This window comes from Chelonoidis abingdonii, chromosome 2 (genome assembly GCF_003597395.2).
Source record: "Chelonoidis abingdonii isolate Lonesome George chromosome 2, CheloAbing_2.0, whole genome shotgun sequence".
NCBI classification, from domain to species: Eukaryota; Metazoa; Chordata; order Testudines; family Testudinidae; genus Chelonoidis; species Chelonoidis abingdonii.
In genome coordinates this window covers 213,979,248-213,999,842 of record NC_133770.1, presented here as the reverse complement: position 1 = coordinate 213,999,842, position 20,595 = coordinate 213,979,248, and the positions used below count along the sequence as shown (strand labels likewise).

At 39.3% G+C, this 20,595-nt stretch overlaps 1 protein-coding gene across 3 annotated transcripts in view; it reads left to right on the top strand.

Moving 5' to 3' along the window:
• The window catches only part of SMCHD1 (structural maintenance of chromosomes flexible hinge domain containing 1), a 187,044-nt gene that overhangs the window by 156,590 nt on the left and 9,859 nt on the right, over positions 1–20,595 (top strand). For 2 of the 3 annotated variants that reach the window (XM_032772509.2, XM_075062953.1), the window contains exons 37-45: positions 738–890; positions 4,031–4,157; positions 4,344–4,463; positions 5,821–5,906; positions 6,946–7,068; positions 7,316–7,506; positions 8,354–8,463; positions 17,225–17,295; positions 18,064–18,235. In XM_032772509.2, coding sequence (XP_032628400.1) covers positions 738–890; positions 4,031–4,157; positions 4,344–4,463; positions 5,821–5,906; positions 6,946–7,068; positions 7,316–7,506; positions 8,354–8,463; positions 17,225–17,295; positions 18,064–18,235 — 1,153 coding nt within the window. Of the gene's footprint in view, positions 1–737; positions 891–4,030; positions 4,158–4,343; positions 4,464–5,820; positions 5,907–6,945; positions 7,069–7,315; positions 7,507–8,353; positions 8,464–16,538; positions 16,710–17,224; positions 17,296–18,063; positions 18,236–20,595 lie in introns of those variants that run through there. The other variant, XM_075062954.1, reaches the window with a different exon arrangement.

The window sequence follows — 20,595 nt, the reverse complement described above, 5'->3', positions numbered from 1 at the left end:
ACCTTCGCCAATATGGCTAAAACAATTCCCTGGGATTTAAAACTTGCCCCTTTTGTGATGCTGCTGTTTCACTCAATGGGCATTCTAGGTGCCTGTTTTTCCTTGGTGAGGGATACATTCCTGACAAATGCTCTGTTGATCCTTCTCCAAGTGGACCCAGAAAGCTTTCTACTGGAATGTTCAATGAAGGCGTCTTCAGAACTAGGGGTGAAAAATCCTGTCAAGCCTGAATAGAAACTTTTGGCTGCAGCTCTACTCTCCATGGACCACTGCCTTTACCTAGAACTTTACATAACAAAAACTAGCACCACACTCTATCTTCCCAAGCCTGAATGTTTCCTCACATGCTAAGAAAGAGTTTGAAAGGTTCTGTAACCGCGCCACCTGGTGACTCCTTGAATAAAAACATTTACCCTAAATCAAGGGTTCCAAAACTGGATTGCACCATCAGCGGATGGAGTTGTGGCAGTCCCTAGTGTGTGGAGGACACCACCTTGTTCCATTGAGTGTGATCTCACTCATGCTTGCTCATGAGGTCAAGCTGTACGGAGGATATCATTTTGCTCTACAAAATGGCATCTTCAGATGCTGTCTGGGGTCTCAGGAGGAAATAATTCATTAAAATGGGGTCATGTTAGCAAAGAGTTTGGTGGGGGAAGTTTTCTGTCCTAAATATTTAGTGCAATTCTTATTCGTGACCTACACAAACTCATTTTTGTTTCATCTTTTTTATTAAGGATGAATACAACAACCGTACAGGATATGATTTGGTTGGCAAGATAATAGCTGCAATTAAGAGTTCCAGTGAAGAAGATACAGAGATCCCAGTCTTTCAGGGGAAAGTTAAAACAATTGAGTTTCCATTTAACAGAGGATCTGCTGAAATCATTGTAAGTGTTTGTTTTAATCACAATGAAAAATGTATTTTTATTTGTAGGTGACATTTCAGTAATTTTAATTAGTTTTTAATGGAATTCCTTGTTTTTTTCATAGAATCATAGATTTTTAAGGCTTAAAGGGACCATGAAACTATCTAATCTGATTTCCTGTATATCAGAAGCCATCAAATATCACTGTTATCTGTGTATTGAGCCCAATAAGTTGCTTTGCTAAAGCAGGTTGTCTAGTAAAGCATCCATTCTTGATTTGAAGACATCAAGAATCCACCACTTGCCTTGGCAGTTTGTTCCAATGGTCAGTTACCCTCATTATTCAAAATTTGTGCTTTATTTCTGATCTGAATTTGTCTGGTTTCAGTTTCTAGCCGTTAGTTCTTGTTACGCCTTTCTCCACTAGATAAGAGCTCTTTTATACCTGGTATTTTCCCCTTATGAAGATTACTGATACATTCTAATCAATTCACCTCTGACGTCTTTTGATAAGCTAAACTTCTTTTGATAAGCTAAACATATTGAGATCTTCTTGAAACATGTAAATGGAATGTGTGCGTGACATCGCAAAAAGTATATTATCCTCTTAGTCCTATAATAGTTTTTCTTTTATATTGAGCAATTTATTCAAAACTTTTCCGTAGGGAGGGGGGAAATTATTTAATATCATGGAGTACCAGTCTCGAGGAAAGTGCTGGATAGTGCTTCACACTAGCTTCTGGAAGCAGAAATAATAAAATGTCTCTCTCCAACCACTACCACCTGCCCTCAAAGAGCCAGTCTGGCAGCCAAACTCCCTTCTTCCTGCCTCAACAGCAGCTGACAATGTTACAGTCTCCCTCTACTTATGCTATGAACCTTCTTTCTTTCCCAGTTATCTTTTCCTGGTTTTCAGCTGTCCTGCTTGCTCTTTCATTCTGGCATGGTAAGATCCTACTGCTTTGGACAGGAACTCCTGTTGTCCCTCTCTCTCTCTCCCTTGAGGGAATGAGAGTGTACTATGGTAGTAACCATCTTCAGTGACTCGTGTATTCCTTCTCCTTCCATTAGCAGGTCGAGTTGTTTAAAGGCATATCTGCATTGCCAGGTTAAGATGTGATTGTTGCATGGTCTGGCATACCCCGTGTTAGCATTATTGTAGCTAGCACAGGTAATAATAGGAGGATGGTGTACACTACAAAAAAGTAGTTTGCGTTGTATTGGACTTCAGCACAGGCTAGCAATCAGAATACCAGCCCTTGAGGGCATGTCTACACCGCAGCTGGGAGCTTACCTGCCAGCCCAGAGACAGACTTGTGTTAGCTTGGCTAAAAATAACAGTGTGGATGTTGTGGAACTGGCGGCAGCTCAGGCTAACCAATCTGGTTCCAGGGACCAAGCTCGGGTGGCTAGCCCAAGCTGCTGCAAGTGCTGCAGCATCCACACTACAGTTTTTAGTTTGCTAGCAAGTCTGTCTACCTGAGCTAGTAGGCATGGTCTGAAATGCAGTGTAGACATACTTTTGAGGGCTAGTACGCTGATTGCTAGCCTATGTTGAAGTCCATGCCACCACATCTGTCCTATTATTGTTACCCATTAAAGCTAACACAGGTATGCCTATCCATGCTACAATCATACCTTTACTTGGCAATGTAGACATAGCCTTAATAACCACCAGTGCTCCCATTTATAGTAGCTGAGAACCTTTTGATTTCATATAACTTAATATACATGAGTAGACCTATTGAATTCAATGGGTCTATTCATGCGCATTAAGTGTTTGCAGGATTGAGGTCTTTGTTAGTTGTGAAACAGCTTTTAACTTTTTATTCAGCTATAGTTTTGCATCAGAAATTCAGGGATATTCTTAAATTATGGCAGCATTCCATCTTGCCTAGAAGTATGGGGAAGTACCAGTTAGCATCATGAAAATGATAACCACATAGGTTTTCGCCGGTATTTTGAGTTTTGTGAACATGAAGAAATGAGGGGAATGGGGAAACAATTTGGATCTATAATATCTGTAACAGAACTTAAATTATGACTTTCTAGAATTTTCATTTCTTAGTAGTTACTGACCAAATATGTAGTTGCAATATCTTTTTGGAGGTCATTGAATTTCTCTAAAGGTTGTATTGTTTTATTTCTTCTTGTATTGGTGACCTTTAAAAAATGGATCTCTTGTCTGGTTACAAAGAAATCTCTCAGCATTAACAATGGAGTTCAGCATTAGATTTATTGTGATCATCACTTGTACAAAGCTTGGGAAAGATGCTATGTATGTGCCATTATTTAAGTTTACCATACTAGTTTTACTTTTATATCATTTTTGATGGTTGTGGTATTTGCTATATTAAACTGTAGGGAAAGATGAGGTTTTAATAACAAATTATTGAGAAATAGATCTAAAAATATAGTGTTTGGAAGCGGGTAAATTTTCATCTTAGAGAAAGTGCCCTTTAATAATAAAATGACTTCTCTATCTGTCATAACTTTGTTCATTCACTTGGGACCTACTGTCTGTTTCCATAGTAACAGCAGCAACTTTAACTCAGCGTTGGGAGCTGAGTGACCAGATAGAAAGTGTGAAAAATCGGGGCAGGGGTGAGGGGTAATAGGCACCTACATAAGAAAAATCCCCGAATATCAGGACTGTCCCTATAAAATTGGAACATCTGGTCACCCTAATTGGGAGTTAGGCACTTTTCTTACCTGGGTTTATATATTTGGCCTAGTTTCCCATTGTGTTTGCATTGTGTTCACATGATATAAATGCACTCTAATGCTTCCAGGAAAATTTTATTTATGGGAGAAAGTATAAGGTATATTTTTTCTAAATGTTTGTTTGATCTTACTGATAAAACATATAGTTAAAACTACAATTCTTTCATAAAGCAAATCTGATATTTTAGTCCTCAAACTTAAGGTATAGAGTATTCAATCTTCAAATTTTTATTAAGAAAAGAAATTATAAATATTGTTACTTAAGGATAACAGATACTGACTTTGAAATTTATCAATAACTATTTAAAACTTTATCTATATTTTATAAATAGTACTTAGCGATGTGATATTTAACTAGGAAAAATTCGTAAGTTAAATTGTATTTGTTGTGATATATTGGTGCATCTTATATGATGTGTATATATTTGTTTCTACAGAATCTAGTGCTGGCAGAAAATAGCCCTGGAAGAGATAGCACTGAATATATTCTTGAATTTGAGGCAGACTTACCAGCTTTGGCAAAACCTCTGGAACCATACCGTCTATCATTTATGTTTTACAATGGTGAGTTTCAAAAGTAGCTTCAAAATACTTCTCATTCTCTCATTCCTAAAGTTTGACTCTTATTTCCACCCAAAAAATATCCATGTTGGTTTTGAGTATCTTTCCTCTACATCAAGCTATGTGACATTTTAATATGTACTTCTGTTAGTATTGTTAACGGAATGTTGATGTGTTTAAATAATTTAGATTTTAAGAAACAGCAGCGAATGGCAACGCTTACAAGAGAGAAAGATGAACTATCTAAGTCAATAGCTGTATACAGAAATATGTTTGATACCACTGAGCAGCTTATTACTGAAATGAAATGTAAGTCATGTCATTTACATATATACCTTTAAAATAAAAAAAAATGTTTTAACTATTTTCTCAGGAAGGAAACTAGTTTTTTCCTATTATGATTTTGATATTAAAGAAATTGTAAATATCAAACTGAAAAATGAGGAAACAAATTTGATAGTTTATTTTGGAAAAACGTAGTGTTTGTTGCATTGGGAGAAAAGCGTGTGGTTATTTGACTAGGTGTACATATAAAAGGCCTAGCAGTTATCTTGACGTGAGGCAAAACCCTTAGGCCAAAGTTTTCTAACATGGGTGCCTAAAGGTGGGCGCTTAGGTCAGTGCCCTAATTCTCACAGCTTCTGAGCACTTTCATTTCTTCAGTGAGAGATGTGGGTGCTCAGCTTGCTGAAAATCAGACTACCTTTTAGTTGCCTAAATATAAATTTATGTTTAGTTGCCTAAATATAAATCAGACTACCTTTTTGAAGTGTTAAAGCCAACACTTCAAAAGTGGATATCTAAAGTTTCATCATGTAATTTTTCTCTGCTCACCCTAGAGACCATAACACCCAAAAGTATGAATCTCTGTTGGTTGTATATGTTTGTGTGTCCCTACAGCAGTCATAGTTGTTTATAAAAAGAAGTTAAGGAAGAAGCCGTCAGTCAGATATGTAGGGAAGACTTACATGAAAGAGTGAGATAAATAAAAGTAACAAAAATATACTTGTACATTTTGGTTATTCTTAAACTTACTTTGTTTGGATCAGCCTTCTTATTGACTCAAATATTTCGTTTGTTTTATGTGCCACGTATTTTGAACTCTTTCTCTTATTGTTAATTGCTAATATAAGATAAATGAAGAATATTGATAAATTATAAGAAACATTTGCTAGTTGCAGTACTAAGATCAGGGTTAAATTCCATAGGTGTAGTTCTAATATGGGCTCTCGATGCAAAGCTGGGTTCTAATAACTTGTGGTAGAGGAACTTTTAGGAGCATTCTCAGATTTCAGACATTCCTATCTAAGATAGGAGATCTGGACACGAGCTGTGCACTATGCACTGCTTTTTAAAACATTTTTGTTTTGATTTGTTAGATTGAATGGAGAGTAAGACAAAATTATTGGGTTTACGTCTTTGTTTTCAAAGCTGTTTCAATATAATTGGAAAGCACTTATTTGAAGAGAAATTGTTTGCAGTCTGGCCAAGCCCAGGACTCTTGTCATTAAATCTGAGGTGTGTCCAGTATACACTGGAAAGCAATTGTAATGGAAATATCTCTAACAAGGGGAAGGAATACCCCTAGAAGATAATTCGTTGGCTAATAAATTTTCCATTCCAACATTACCTACCATGCTAAGTGTTGATTATTAAATTGTTTCAGATCAGGTCCAGGAAGCTGAAACAAAACAATCTCACCTGAAGAATGAACTGAAACAGCATCAAATTAATATTCCACAGACAAGCATAGTATGGCTTTTTAATTTCCTTTTTAATTGTTTATTTCACAACAAGCAACATATTTAACACTGTACAAGTAAAGCCAACTCTCAGCTTGTGTTATATCAGAAAATCAGATAAAATGTGTAATCCATACATACTTATCTACCAAAACTCTAAGGTGTAAACTTAATGGTCACTTATATGAATTAGTGCCAAAAACTGTGCTTAATTCCTTATGTAAAGCAAGCTTTCATTTACTGTTCTGTCAGTATGCCAGAATACTTATTTGAAGGGACCGTTTCTGAAGGTGGGTATTTAGCTGTATCTGTCCATATGTAGTCCTTGCTTCTTGGCAGAGACTACCAGTAGAAGTGCCAGTTTTGAGGATTGCTATTTATAATATTATACAGATGATTATACATTTCACACATTACTGACCAACACTGAATTAAAATTAGTAATTTAGAGGTTCAGTACAATATCTCCCATTATCAATTTCCCTGAAAAATGAGTTACTCTTTAAAGAATCTGAGACATCTTGCATTGGTAAAGTTTTGATTTCATTATTGAAATAATTGAATACAGAAATGAAGGTTATAAATAATATATATTATTTTGTCATGAACCAATACAATCGTTTTTCTATGCATTCAACAGTCTAGCCAGTTGATTTCCCTCTGTTAGCTTAACCTTTAGGTGGAGAGCCTAATTGCAGCCTTCCAAAATTTTGTTCTCACCGCCCAGCTACAATCCTTCCCTCTGACTCTTGCACTTTCTTCAGTTCCTCTTCTGTCTTGGCGTAAGGCAGGCACCTTCATTTCCTCATGAAGCAATTAACCAGTCTGACAGATAGAAAATGAAATAGGCACCTGAATTATTTCAGCAAAAGGACTATTGTTGTGATGCCACTTCTTGTTTTCCTCTGACACCAACTAGAATAGAGCCATACTAAGTCTGATCCAGATTTTGTATGCTTCACAGCAGAAACCTGATTTACAGCTAGGTAAAATCTTTCTCTACAAGACGAGATGTTGTACAATTGTTAACTTTCAGTTTTAATTTACAGTTGCAATATGTTGATTCTCTCATAAAACAAAAGAGATTGGAGCAGGAAGGAGTAAAGAAATCTCCAAGAAGAGCATGTACCCTTTCAAACTATCCCAAAGACAATCAGGACATTTTAGGGAAGGTGAGTTTTGTTAGTCCTTTTCACAACAATTCCATGGTGAAGAACTTCAAGCTGTTCAGTCAGTAAGCTCCTGCACAAGTTTCTAAGTAACCTCTGGAAAAGCAGCCTCCAGAAAGGGGTGCCAACAGCATCCCATCAAAATTGCCCAGTTATTGTAATGAGCCTTCAATTGAAGACGGATTGTGGTTAGCAGGAAAAACATAAGTGATCTTGTTTCCAACAAGTATTCTTTACTTCTGTTGTACAGATTGCACATTTAGCACAGATTGAGGATGACAAAGCAGCGAAGGTCATCTCTTGGCATATGGCTAGTGATATGGACTGTGTAGTCACCTTAACTACTACTGCTGCTCGTCGTATTTTTGATGAAACCCAGGGTCGACAGCAAGTCTTGCCTCTTGATTCTGTTTACAAGAAGACTCTCCCAGATTGGAACAGGTAAAAGAAAAAAATTGTACTTTTTGTTTTCCTGGAAAACTTTTCCTTCTATATTTTTTTTCTAATTTTGTTTAACCTTTATATTAGCAAAGAATTCTAATTAGAAAATGTCTTCACAATCATGTTAACTAGCAGGAATGTAGCTTAAAATCTTAAGTAATATCCCAGTTTTATAAATTTAACTTTGTGTATTGTTACTTACTATATTCTAGAAGAAGCTTTTCACTTACAGTACAGGAGACCGTACATAACTCCTTTACAATTAACAAAATATTATTGGATAATGTTATGGTACATAGAATTAGATATTTGGACCTATCACTTAGTACTTTGAAACCCTAACTTTTTCTGTTCAAATCATGAGCATGTTCCTGGAAATCATCTGTAGTCATTCAAATTACTATACAGATCCATTTCCTGGAAGGAGAAGATGCAATGTAGAATTTCAGGTTTCAGCTGTGCCCCAAAAGGAATCTAAATAATCAATTTAAATAGATAACATTTATATGCATTTGCTATTTCAGTGCACTAGTACTTAAGTATCTTGGGTGGGTGGCAGATAAAACAAAAAATATGGTTTTTCAGCTGTTTGTTAAACTGTGTATCAAATCTGGCCTACATAGGACTGTTACTTTCAAAAGTAACTCTTGAAGTCAGATCAGTTCAATTATATATCACTAGGAATTTGGGTTTCCTCAGGTAATATGTATTAATGGTGGAAACTTCCAAGTCCTGGTATTGAAGTGTTAATATGTAGATCAAATATAGTTTCGTGTTTCTGATTAGTGTGTCAAAAACCATGGTAGAATAAAATGAAATGTAATTTGTTTTCTTTTTTTAAAACCAGGACTTTACCTCACTTACGAAATGGAAGAAATCACTTCAGACCTATTGGAAACCCTGTATTTGCCAGAGATTTGTTAACATTTCCAGAGAATGTAGAGCATTGTCAGATAGGTAAATGTCACTAAAGAAGTATTATCTTAATTTATAAACAGAGGAGACACAGAAACCATACCAAATCATATAGTGTGTGATCGCCATTAAAATCTTTACAAATTTGCCTTTTACCAAAGCAATCGCATAACTTGTGTTAGAGAGAATGACAGTAATGTTAATTTGCAAATGACAAGAAGATTTTAACAATGACCACTTTTACCGTTCTTCATTCTTGATTGTCATTCTCCTACTTTCTCTTCCATATATTTAATTTTAAAACAAAAACTTCACCATTATCTCATAAACTCCAGTTTGTTTCAAAATAATTGGAGTCAATCTTGATATAAGTTTTAAAAATATTTTCCAAAGTACTATGTTACACTGTTTGCTGTTCCTTGTCTTTTCAAAACTACGTAGGGTATCATATCACCTCAGACCAAGATACATCCTAGCTGGATTATGTATAATCATACCTTTTCTAGCAATATACTATTTCAAACCCTGGCTTTCTTAAGCTTTTAAAGATCTGTCCAAAACTAAATATAATCTGGTATTTTTTATCACGTTACCAGAGTTGCAGCATTCATCTCCAATATTAATCATAAACCAGTTTTCCTCCAAATCTTTTCACAAAGTTATGCATCTGCCTTCATTTCACTCAGATTCTACTTTTCATGAACGTTCAAATGATAGACTATTGCTTAGGGTTTGGCAATAATTTTCTGGTGTTGCAATATTACAATAAACATTTTCCAACAGTCTTCCAAGGGAAGTAGTAGAAACCACAATGCTTGAAACATATAACAGAAGACTAAACAAAGTTTGACACTTAGAAAATACCTTGTATGGCATAGTCCTTTCCTGTCAGGAGAATGGACTTGGGAAAAAAAGTCCATGTGTCAAGGTTTTTTCCCCCCACTTTGAACTTTAGAGTGCAAAAGTGGGGACCTGCATGAACACTTCTAAGCTTAGATTTGGTAATGCTGCCACCAGCCAGAAATCCAATGTCTGGCGCACTCCCTGTCCCCCCTCAGACTTTCTCCTCTCTGGGTTGCCTTGAGAGGCTTCACCAATTCCCTGATGAACACAGATTTAAACTCCTTGAATCTTAAAACAAGGAGGAATTAACCATCCCCCTTCCTTTCCCCCTCCACCAATCCCTGGTGAGTTCAGACCCAATCCCCTTGGATCTTAAACAAGGAAAAATCAATCAGGTTCTTAAAAAAGAAAGCTTTTAATTAAAGAAAGAAAAGGTAAAAATCATCTCTGTAAAATCAGGAGCGGAAGAGATTACTTTACAGCGGGTACTCAGATTCGATAGAGCCCAGAGGAAACCCCCTGCTAGCCTTAGATTCAAAGCTACAGGCAACAGGAGGTGAGGAAAGATCCGTTTGCGGCAGCAAAAAAAGCGATTTGGCACAGTTTGGAGAGAACAGAACATAGAGAGGCTAATCCGCCTTGCGGCTGGCTAGTTAGCTTAGACAAGTTGTTGACACATGAAAGACTGATTCAGAAAGATTTGGAGAGCCTGGATGTACGTCTGGTCCCTCTTAGTCCCAAGAGTGAACAACATCCAAAACAAAGAGCACAAACAAAGACTTCCCTCCACCAAGATTTGAAAGTATCTTGTCCCCCTATTGGTCCTCTGGTCAGGTGTCAGCCTAGGTTTACTGAGCTTCTTAACCCTTTACAGGTAAAAGGGACATCAACCCTTGACTATCTGTTTATGACACCATGGATCTTTGATTTCTGTGGTAATGTATGTTTCTTGCTATCCGGAGGATTAACCAAACAAGGACACATTATGGAAGGAATAGAGAGAACACTCCTGGAATAAGAGTACTTTGTATGAGTCTTCACAGCAGTTGTAATCAGTTGATCTGCTTAAATTAAATGCAAGTGCAGTAACCTTACTTCTCTTCTGAAGATTTCAAGAGAGAATGTTGTGGGGGAAGTATACTTCCAGCTAAGTAATCTTTGAGTAGCGTCCTTATGGATGCTCCACTTCAGGTGCGGCATTTTTCTTCCATTGGGGACTTTCAGTAGCAATGCCTGTTCAGCCCATGCATGCTTCCTAAGCATCCTAACGCCTACACAGAGGTTTTATAGGGCTGCATGGGCCAATTGTCCTCAGTTCCTTCTCAACCACCTGGGCCAGAGATGGAGTGGTTTAGCCTTCCCGCTTGGTTGTTTGTTAAGCTTGCCTTCTAATTTAGTTTAGCCCTTATTAGTGTTTTGTTTAGTTCATTTCTTTCATTTGGAGGGTCTTTATTTTATTCCCTCATTTTTCCCCTTACTACCTTCACCCTCGGTGGCGGGAGGGAGTGAGACCCTTTTCCTCTTTTACATGGGTATGCTGGGATCACCAGGATTCAAGCATTGTCTCACTTGCCCAAACACTATCCTGCTCAGTGACAGACATTCCTGTTATATTAGTCTCTGGGGGACATGCACATCCCTCAAAAGTGTAACTTCTATGTAGCCCTCAAGAGCAGGGCTAGAAAAAAGTTGACAGATCAGACTCAAACTTTTCAAGATGGAGCTGTCTCCTCATCATGCCTCTGATTCAGGTCAGAGGACCCATCAGCCACCAGGTGAGCTTATTGCTCTGTCTGTATCGGCACCACGTTCACTCAGACCTTTGAAGGAGAAATCGTCAAAAGGTACTGGAAATGCCTCAAAGAAGAGGAGTTCCAGGTCTCATAGACAGTCTATTTCAAAAATATCTGTCTCCACTGAAACTAGCTTTTTCTAAATCCTCCATCCTTTGCTGGGTACTGTTGAGACTTCAGACTCCTTCAGTACTGATAGGTCTCCAAGACACTGAGTTCATCTGAGAACTACAGTTCCAAACGTACTTTGATGCCTAAACAGTCTTTTGTACCACCTAAGCATGATCAGAGCAGCAGGGAGAAACAGGCCCGCTACTAGCAGTACCAGTGGACCCTCTTTTGCAACCTTTGGTACCTAGCCGCATGACCTCAGTACTACAGAAGGTTAAATTGCCTCAGGCTTCACACTCTTTGAGGCATCTAGTATCATTGGTACTCACACTTCTACAAAGGACTCATCAAAGTAGGTTCCTCTTCTATCTTCATTATCTCACTTGGTACCACAGGACTTTAGGTATTCCAAAGATCTGCGTGTCTCTGATGAGCCACTATCTCCCCTCTTAATGGGTACCAAGCACCTGTCAGTACCAGGATTGTCATGGTCACCAGAATTACAAATCTGTCTGCTGCCACTGGATTTTCCACCAGGTTTGGAGCAAGGTAGGGCTCCACTCTGGACATTGTATAGGATTTTTCTTCTGATTCCCATGTCTCTATCCAATATTCCCCTACCTATCGCTACAGGGCTCCCTCCCTGATACTTACAGGGAGAAGAACTATTAATGTGAATGGCACACTCCCACTCCTCCTCCATAGTATGAACATCAATGGGTGCCACCTCCAGTGCGTTATCATCCCCCCTCCGCCCAGGACCCTTGGGACACTTACCATCAACAGTGTTGGTCTCTCTCAAAGGAACTATTGGAACAGGCAGCCCCCTACTTTAGCCTCCTCAGTTGCAAGAGGAAACATTTTCCACCCACAACCATGACCTCATCTTCCCCAGATGAGGCTGTGATGGCTCTTCCTCCTTCCCTGGCCGTGAGTTCAAAGAATTGCAGGACCAGGTGAAACAGATTGCATGCTCATTGCAGATGCAACTAGAGGAGGAATCTCAACATAAAATCTTGGACATTCTGCAAATGTCACCTTCTGTGCACAAGTGGCTCTACCTATAAATGAAGCCCTCCTATATCGTGCCTAAACCATCTGGCAGACCCCAGCAATGGTGCCTCCCCCACACACAAAAGACTTGGTAGAAGTACTTTGTCCCAGCAAAAGACTCAAAATTTTTGTTTTCAGATCCTGCACCCAGTTTTTGGCAGTTGAAGCTGTAAATGAATACTGCAGACAGCTATGACAGAGACCATTTTCACTGTAAAACCTATTAATCTGTGCCCTTGCAATTTAGGATTGTGAATTAAGAAGTGCTCATGGCAAAGTACAATCGCACCAATTTTTCAAAATTTACTTCTTTTATTGAACATTATAGCTGAAGGTCAGCTATTGGCTCAGACTTCGCTATTAGCCTCCTTAGATATGGCTGATGCGGCAGCACACTCCATCTCCATGGCCACTATTATGTGGCAGGCATCTTGACTGCAGCTCTTGAGATTCCCTTGGGAGTTTCAGAACACTGTTCAGGACCTTCTTTTTGGTGGAATCAAACTCTTTGCAGACAATTGATGAATAATTACAGACCTTGAAGGATTCCAGGGCCACATTTCAGTCACTTGGAATCTACACATCTGCAAACAAACATAGATTTAGTAGATCTCAGATAGCATCCGATTCTATCCCACACAATTCTTGGGTTTCCAAAGACCCACTGAGCCACACTACATCTGTTTCGACTATGCAGCCACCCTCATCTTCAAAGCATCAATTTTAACAGACTGGTTAAGGGTCTCGATCAACCCCCATTTATGATCTTTCTGCTGCATTTACCCATCTTCCTCCATTTAGGAACCGCCTCTCTCACTTCCAGCTGGCATGGGAGCAAACTATACTCCCGGAGGGTGGGGGATTCTGTGCCACTGCGCACACAAAGAAGTCATATCCCTCACAGATTTTTTTTTTCTCAGCAGAATCTGTTTTCTGCTGGAGAAGTGCTGTAGTTACACTTTTCACCCACCAGGGATTGCTGTGGCTCCAAAAAATAAGGCAGCCAGCTGGCAAAGATGCTGCTTTCCTCACTGCAGGGCTAGGTGAGGAGGCACAGGATGGACAGAGCAGGACACACCAGGCTACTGAGGGGTCATAGACAGGGGTTCAGAAGGGCTAATGGAGGGGACAGACTGGGGCAAGGGCTCAGGAGCTAATGGAGTGACAGCATTGATCCAGGAACTGAATAGGAGGGGGGCTTCAGGGCCACATGGGGACAGAGATGTGTTGCTGCAGGGGCACATGGGCCTGAGGCAGATGTGCCTGACTGAATGGGAGAGGCTAGGGGTCTGCGGAGGTCTGCATGGGGGAGGCTCTCTAACAATCCCCCCACCCCCTCAAAATAAAAACCTGTCGTTCCCCCCCCCACACACACACACACCAAACCTCCAAGTTCACTCCCAGGCTCCTGCCCAGCATTTCGGATCATCTCTTACCCCTGATTCCGCCAAGCCTTTCCGCTGCTTCTGAGGAGTGTGTGCAAAAAACATTTCTGTATTATAGTTTAAAATAACTGTTACTCAGAGTTCTGTATTAATATGCCAAGTATGGAATCTATTTGTCAAAAAAACATTTCCTAAATCTTTTTTTTTGTTTTGTTGTTTTTGGGGGGTTTTTGGTCTGTATTGTTACAGACGTACTTGCTGACAGGTATTTTGAAATAAATTACCAAAATAATTGAAACTGGTGTGATTAAATTGTGCTATTTTGACAAATAGAATATTGCAGATTTTTAAAATATGCACGGAATTTTTATTTTTTTTGGTGCAGAATTCCCCCAGGAGTAAGATTACATTGGGCAGTTGGGTTCTGGTGGTCATTAGATCAACCTACTCCATCCATTTTACATCTTTCTCCTCCCCAGCCTCTTCCCTGTCCCTTTGCAGGGACCTCTCTAATGAGCACTTGCTGAGACAGGAGATTGACTTCCTTCTACATTCAGGAGCCATATAACGGATTCCTGCACAGAATGGGGGTGGGGGAAGGGGTTTTACTCCCAGTACTTTGTGGTCTCGAAAAAGAATAGCTTTGTGAAAGCACAAAAGTTCAAGAAGATGACTCTTGCAGCTGTAATTCTATAGTTGAATCTTGGGGATTGGTTTTCAACCCTCAACTATTAACATGCATATTTCCATATCATGATTCATAGATTCTAGGACTGGAAGGGACCTCGAGAGGTCATTGAGTCCAGTCCCTTGCCTTCATGGCAGGACCAAATACTGTCTAGACCATCTCGGATAGACATTTATCTAACCTACTCTTAAATATCTCCAAAGATGGCGATTCCACAACGTCCCTAGGTAATTTGTTCCAGTGTTTAACCACCCTGACAGTTAGGAACTTTTTCCTAATGTCCAACCTAAACCACCCTTGTTGCAGTTTAAGCCCATTGCTTCTTGCTCTATCCTTAGAGGCTAAGATGAACAAGTTTTCTCTCTCCTCATTATGACACCCTTTTAGATACCTGAAAACTGCTATCATATCCCCTCTCAGTCTTCTCTTTTCCAAACTAAACAAACCCAATTCTTTCAGCCTTCCTTCATAGGTCATGTTCTCAAGACCTTTAATCATTTTTGTTGCTCTTCTCTGGACCCTCTCCAGTTTCTCCATATCTTTCTTGAAATGTGGTGCCCAGAACTGGGCACAGTACTCCAGCTGAGGCCTAACCAGCGCAGAGTAGAGCAGAAGAATGACTTTTCGTGTCTTTCTCACAACACACCTGTTAATGCATCCCAGAATCATGTTTGCTTTTCTTGCAACACCATCACACGGTTGTCGCATATTTAGCTTGTGGTCCACTATAACCTCTAAATCCCTTTCTGCTGTACTCCTTCCTAGACAATCTCTTCCCATTCTGTATGTGTGAAATTGATTGTTCCTTCCTAAGTGGAGCACTTTGCAGTTGTCTTTGTTAAACTTCATCCTGTTTACGAGGCCATTTCTCCAATTTATCCAGATCATTTTGAATTATGACCCTATCCTCCAAAGCAGCTGCAATCCCTCCCAGTTTGGTATCATCTGCAAACTTAATAAGCGTACTTTCTATGCCAATATCTAAGTCGTTGGTGAAGATATTGAACAGAGCCGGTCCCAAAACAGACCCCTGCGGAGCACCACCTGTTATACCTTTCCAGCAGTATTGGGAACCATCAGTAACTACTCTGAGCATGGTTATCCAGCCAGTTACGCACCCACCTTATAGTAGCCCCATTTAAGTTGTATTTGCCTAGTTTATTGATAAGAATGTCATGAGAGACTGTATCAAATGCCTTACTGAAGTCTAGGTATATCACATCCACCACTTCTCCCTTATCCACAAGACTCGTTATCCTATCAAAGAAAGCTATTATATTTGTTTGATACGATTTGTTCTTTACAAATCCATGCAGGCTATTTCCTATCACCTTACCACCTTCCAAGTGTTTCCAGATGATTTCCTTAATTACTTGCTCCATTATCTTCCCTGACACAGAAGTTAAACTAACTGGTCTATAGTTTCCTGTGTTGTTTTTATTTCCCTTTTTTATAGATGGGCACTATATTTGCTCATCTCCAGTCTTCTGGAATCTCTCCTGTCTCCCAAGATTTTCCAAAGATAATAGCTGGAGGCTCAGATACCTCCTCTATTAGCTTCTTGAGTATTCTAGGATGCATTTCATCAGGCACCTGTGACTTGCAGGCATCTAACTTTTCTAAGTTTTTTTTATTTTATCTTCTAAACCTACCCCCTTTCCATTAGCATTCACTATGTTAAGCATTCCTTCAGACTTCTCGGTGAAGACATACATAGTGTCTTGTGGCATCATGCAGATACCCACATGGGTCATCAGCAGGAATGGAACTTTTGGATCTATCAAACATACCTCCATCATCTGAATTCCTGGAGTAACTGATAGAAGTTATAGGCTATCCTCTACGTGAACCAACACGAGAGAGGAATGGAACACTTTGCTTGTGAGTTTCACAGGAATTTGCTAAGAGCAGACTAATAGAGGAATGATGAGACTCAGGAATATTGTGTTCCATTCCAGGCTCTTGAGGAGAGTGTTCTCTAGTGGGTTAGGGTCAACCTATTTACCATTGATGCAGCCCACAATGTGTTATGTGGACACATCCAATAATACTTGTATGGCCCTGAAGATGTCACATGGGCCGCAGCTCTGTTCTCATTGGACAGCAGGTTGAGAACCACTGTTCTAGTGTATTAGCCCATTCCACAAGACCTCTCTCTGCATCTGTGGGGTTACTCAAACATGTTCCTATTGTGGAAATTTGCAAGACTTCAGCTTGGACTAATTGAGACGTGTCTTTGATCAGAGATTTTCAGTAGCAGTTGCCCATTTGGCTCGCGCATGTGCCCTGTACATCCTCATGCCCCACATTAAGGCTGTATAGGGCTACACAGGCAAACCAACCTGAGTTCTTTCCACCACAAATTCACACAGAAGAAACTCTGAAGCAGAGGGAAAGGAGTTGAATATTGGTGCATTTATAGAGATACATGTCTCAAAGAACTCCAGCTGCTGCACAAGGTGAGTAACCTCCATCTGTGTCCTAGACACAGAGGCAGTCCTAAAACCTTAGTAAATCTTGTGTAATAAAAACTACAATTAAATAAAAATACAATAAATTCTGATGGGCTGAAATGCCTCCTACCTACAACTTGTAACTTACATTCAGAGTTTTCTTACATCATAAATGTCACCCTGAGTTTCATTATTGTTCATTTTTTGTCTTTTTTGCTAGAGAATTACGTTGTAAAAAGCTGTTTTATATTTAAATTACAATAGATATAGCATCTTAGCTATAATATAGCAAATACACTTTAAAAACTCAGTTAATGGTTATGCAAGTTTCTATTAAGAACTGGTACAGCTGCTTTTAAGCTGTTGTTTTGAGTTGTCAATATCATTTTGGACATTTAATTTACTATAGACTAACACATGTTTAAAGTATTTTATTTCTGAGAAGTTTCACCTTTTGAAAATTCATTACGTTTACAGTGTTCGGGATGCTCTTAGGTGACACCATCATTATTGACAATTTGGATGCTGCCAATCATTACAGAAGGGAGGTATGTACTGTACCATCAGGTGTTTGTGTATTTGCTTAAAGAAAATCCTGTTGGGTTACAGATTTTGTATACTTATAAATGTACAGTGACAGATCCTAAACTTGTGTAAATTTTCATAGCTTCTTCAACTTAGCTGGAGCTATGACAAATATATATTAGCTAATGATCTGCCCCAAAATGCTTTTCATTCAGAAATACCAATGCACTTTACAGTGAACAGTCTATAGTATCAATGTTTACAAAATTGTCTGGGGTTTTTGTTTTAATAAAAAAAAAAAATACTACCATATGAGTGTTGTATACCATGGAGCTAGTCCTTAGACTCTCCCTGAAATGCTCAGAATCTTTGCTTGGAGTGGGGGTTCCTCAGTGGAGGGAGCATGCTGAACATGCCAGTCTGACTGTGAGCTCTGTGCTCTGGCCGTTCAAGGGTCAGCTGGCTGTGAACAGGCAGATCATAATTCACCTTCCAAAGTTTCTGCAAGTGACAGAGTATGCAGAGTTGGCACTGTAAAGGAAATGTAACTATACATTTAAATAAAGCAAGTTTGTTTCTGTAATTTTGAGATACAATAGACATGATGCCATTTTTACAGAATCACTTTTCAGTGTAGAACCACCTGCATTATAATGTAATAAAGGTCGCTGTAAAACTGTGGGATCCACCGCGACTGGCCCAGCACTACTGATGATTAAGCTTTTTCTTTTAACGGATTTATTATACCTACATACTTTTTACCTATGAGATTTATTTTTATACCTATGTAGGTTGTAAAAATCACACATTGCCCAACATTACTGACTAGGGAAGGAGATAGAATTCGCAGCAATGGGAAGTTTGGAGGCCTTCAAAATAAAGCTCCTCCAATGGACAAACTCAGAGGAATGGTATTTGGAGCACCAATGCCAGAACTTTACAGTGTTCTTTCTGGGCAGATAGGTAAGTTCACAAAGTAGTGATAATGCCCCAAACATTATTTACTGGGATGTTACTTGTATATTTTTTTGTTACATCTGTCTAAGGTAAGAAGTGATACTTTGTTAGGTGAAAGGTTGTCTTTTAAAGTATTACTGCACAGTCACTTTTTTATGACTACAAATTGAAAATTTGGCCTCTAAACTCTGTCATAGCGTTTCTTCAAGAAAAAGAGAAATAACAAAAAAAAATTTTTTTTTGAAATGTTTCCGGTTTCATAGGTGTTACTAGTAAGAGAGCATTGTGATGGGTTATCAACTCCCGCCCCCTGGGTACAGTCTGGGAGCCGTGGAAACCACTTTGCCTCCTAACTATTCAGCTGGGCTGGTCTCTCTCTCTGCTCTGCTGGTGATTCAGCCAGCCTCTCCAGGCCCTATTGTTAACCAACATGACAGCAAGTGGTACCACCCACCCAACTGAGTTACCTGAATGCTTTACCTAAGCCACTCAAGAACAGACAGAAGACAACAGTCATTTTTCCAGCTCCCCAGCCTTTCATCTTTGCTGGAATATAAACCCAGTATTATACTGTCTTGCACTGCACAAGGATCTGTACAATGCAAGCTCATTAGTATAGTTCACTTTGCTGTCAATGTGGGAAAGATAAGTACAACAAGCCTGAGTTAACCAAGCTGAGATTTTCCCAGACACTTCACTTAAAGAGACACTAGTTAAAATAAAACATAAAACAAGTTTATTAGCTACAGATAGATTTTAAGTGATTATAAGTGATAGCAAACAGATCAAAGCAGATTACCAAATAAACAAAAATGCAAACGAAGCCTAATGTACTAGATAGATAAAATGTGAATTAGCAATTTCTCACCCTGCTTAATGATACAAGCAGGATTGCAGATTCTTAAGGCACAGACTGTAATTGCTGTGCAGCATGGGTTCGCCTCCACCATTCCAAGCCCTTTGTCTTTCAGAGCTTCTTTCAGGTGTTGTGTTATGGGGTAGTGAAGACAAATCATGATGTCACTCACCACCTTATATAGGCTCTCCATATGGCAGGAACCCTTCGTTTCAAGCTAAGTTCCCAGCCCCATTTGTGGGTCTCAGTTTCTTTGTCAGACTCTTATCTGTTTAAGTTCCAAAATTCTCTGGTGTGTGCGGCTGCTTGCCTCTACGCCTCAGTTTCCATCCATTTTAATTCCATAAATCTTTTATGTTTCTTTTCTTTTTCTGCTGCCTTCAATCTGCACAGCTCCAATTTCATGAAAGTTTCACGCACACTAATTTTCCTTCTTTTCTGACCCTACTTCCCTTGCCCGAAATAAGCAAACAGAAAATAACAAGCAGGTAACGTCCTTTACTCATCTCATCTCTTAACTCCTTGACCCACTACACTTAACTTTCACTTAAAATCTCCATCAGTGTATGAAGTGCAAATCTTACTCAGAACAAGCTGTGCAGTTCACCCTGCTCAACTACGCCACTGTCACTGTTCCTCAGTGAGTCACAACTTGAGAATACCAAACTCAGGACAAAGTGCTGGGAAATAGGACAGACATATACATAACCACCAATTCTGGGGTAAGAAATACCCAGCCAGCAACAAAAGTAAATTTCTGTCTCGCCATACTGGCTAACCAATAGTCAGAAAAGCAGTCTCCTAAGGTGTATCAGTCCTTGTAACCACCAAAAACACTAAACTTAATGATAAGTGGTTATTTAAAGACTAGATGCCATTGGGAGTAAAATGTTTTTGAACTGCATGGTGGAAAGCATAACATGCAACAAATGGATTTTGGAGGTCTTCATATCTGGTTAGCTCATCCATTTCCCATCCATCCCTCCCTGCTGTCCCTCTTCCTTGTCCCTTCAGTGACCCTTTTCACAATCAGTTGCTGAGACAAGAGATGTAGTCTCTTCTACATTTAGGAGCAATAGAACCCGTCCCAGCTCGGCACAGGGGAAAGGGGTTTTATTCCAAGTACTTTCTGCCCCCCCTTTCCCAGTATGGAGGATGGAGACCAGTATTAGATCTCAGATGTCTGAAAAACTGTTAAACAGCATATATTCAGGATGGTGACCCTTGTTACTGTGATTCCCTCCCTATATTCGAGGGATTGATTTCCAATCCTTGGCCTTCAAAACACCTATTTTCATGTTGCAATTCACCCCTCTCACAAGAAACTCACCCAAACTCAACAACAACCTTTAGTACAAAAGATAGATTTCATAGGGTCTTCTCTGCATGCAGTAACAGGGATGCCGTTTCTTCTCTGCATGCAGTAACTAACCTACCTACAGACAGGTTTCTCACCCTGAAGCAGGAGTAGTCTATTATTTTTTGTCAATGTCCAAATTTCTTGGTTGAG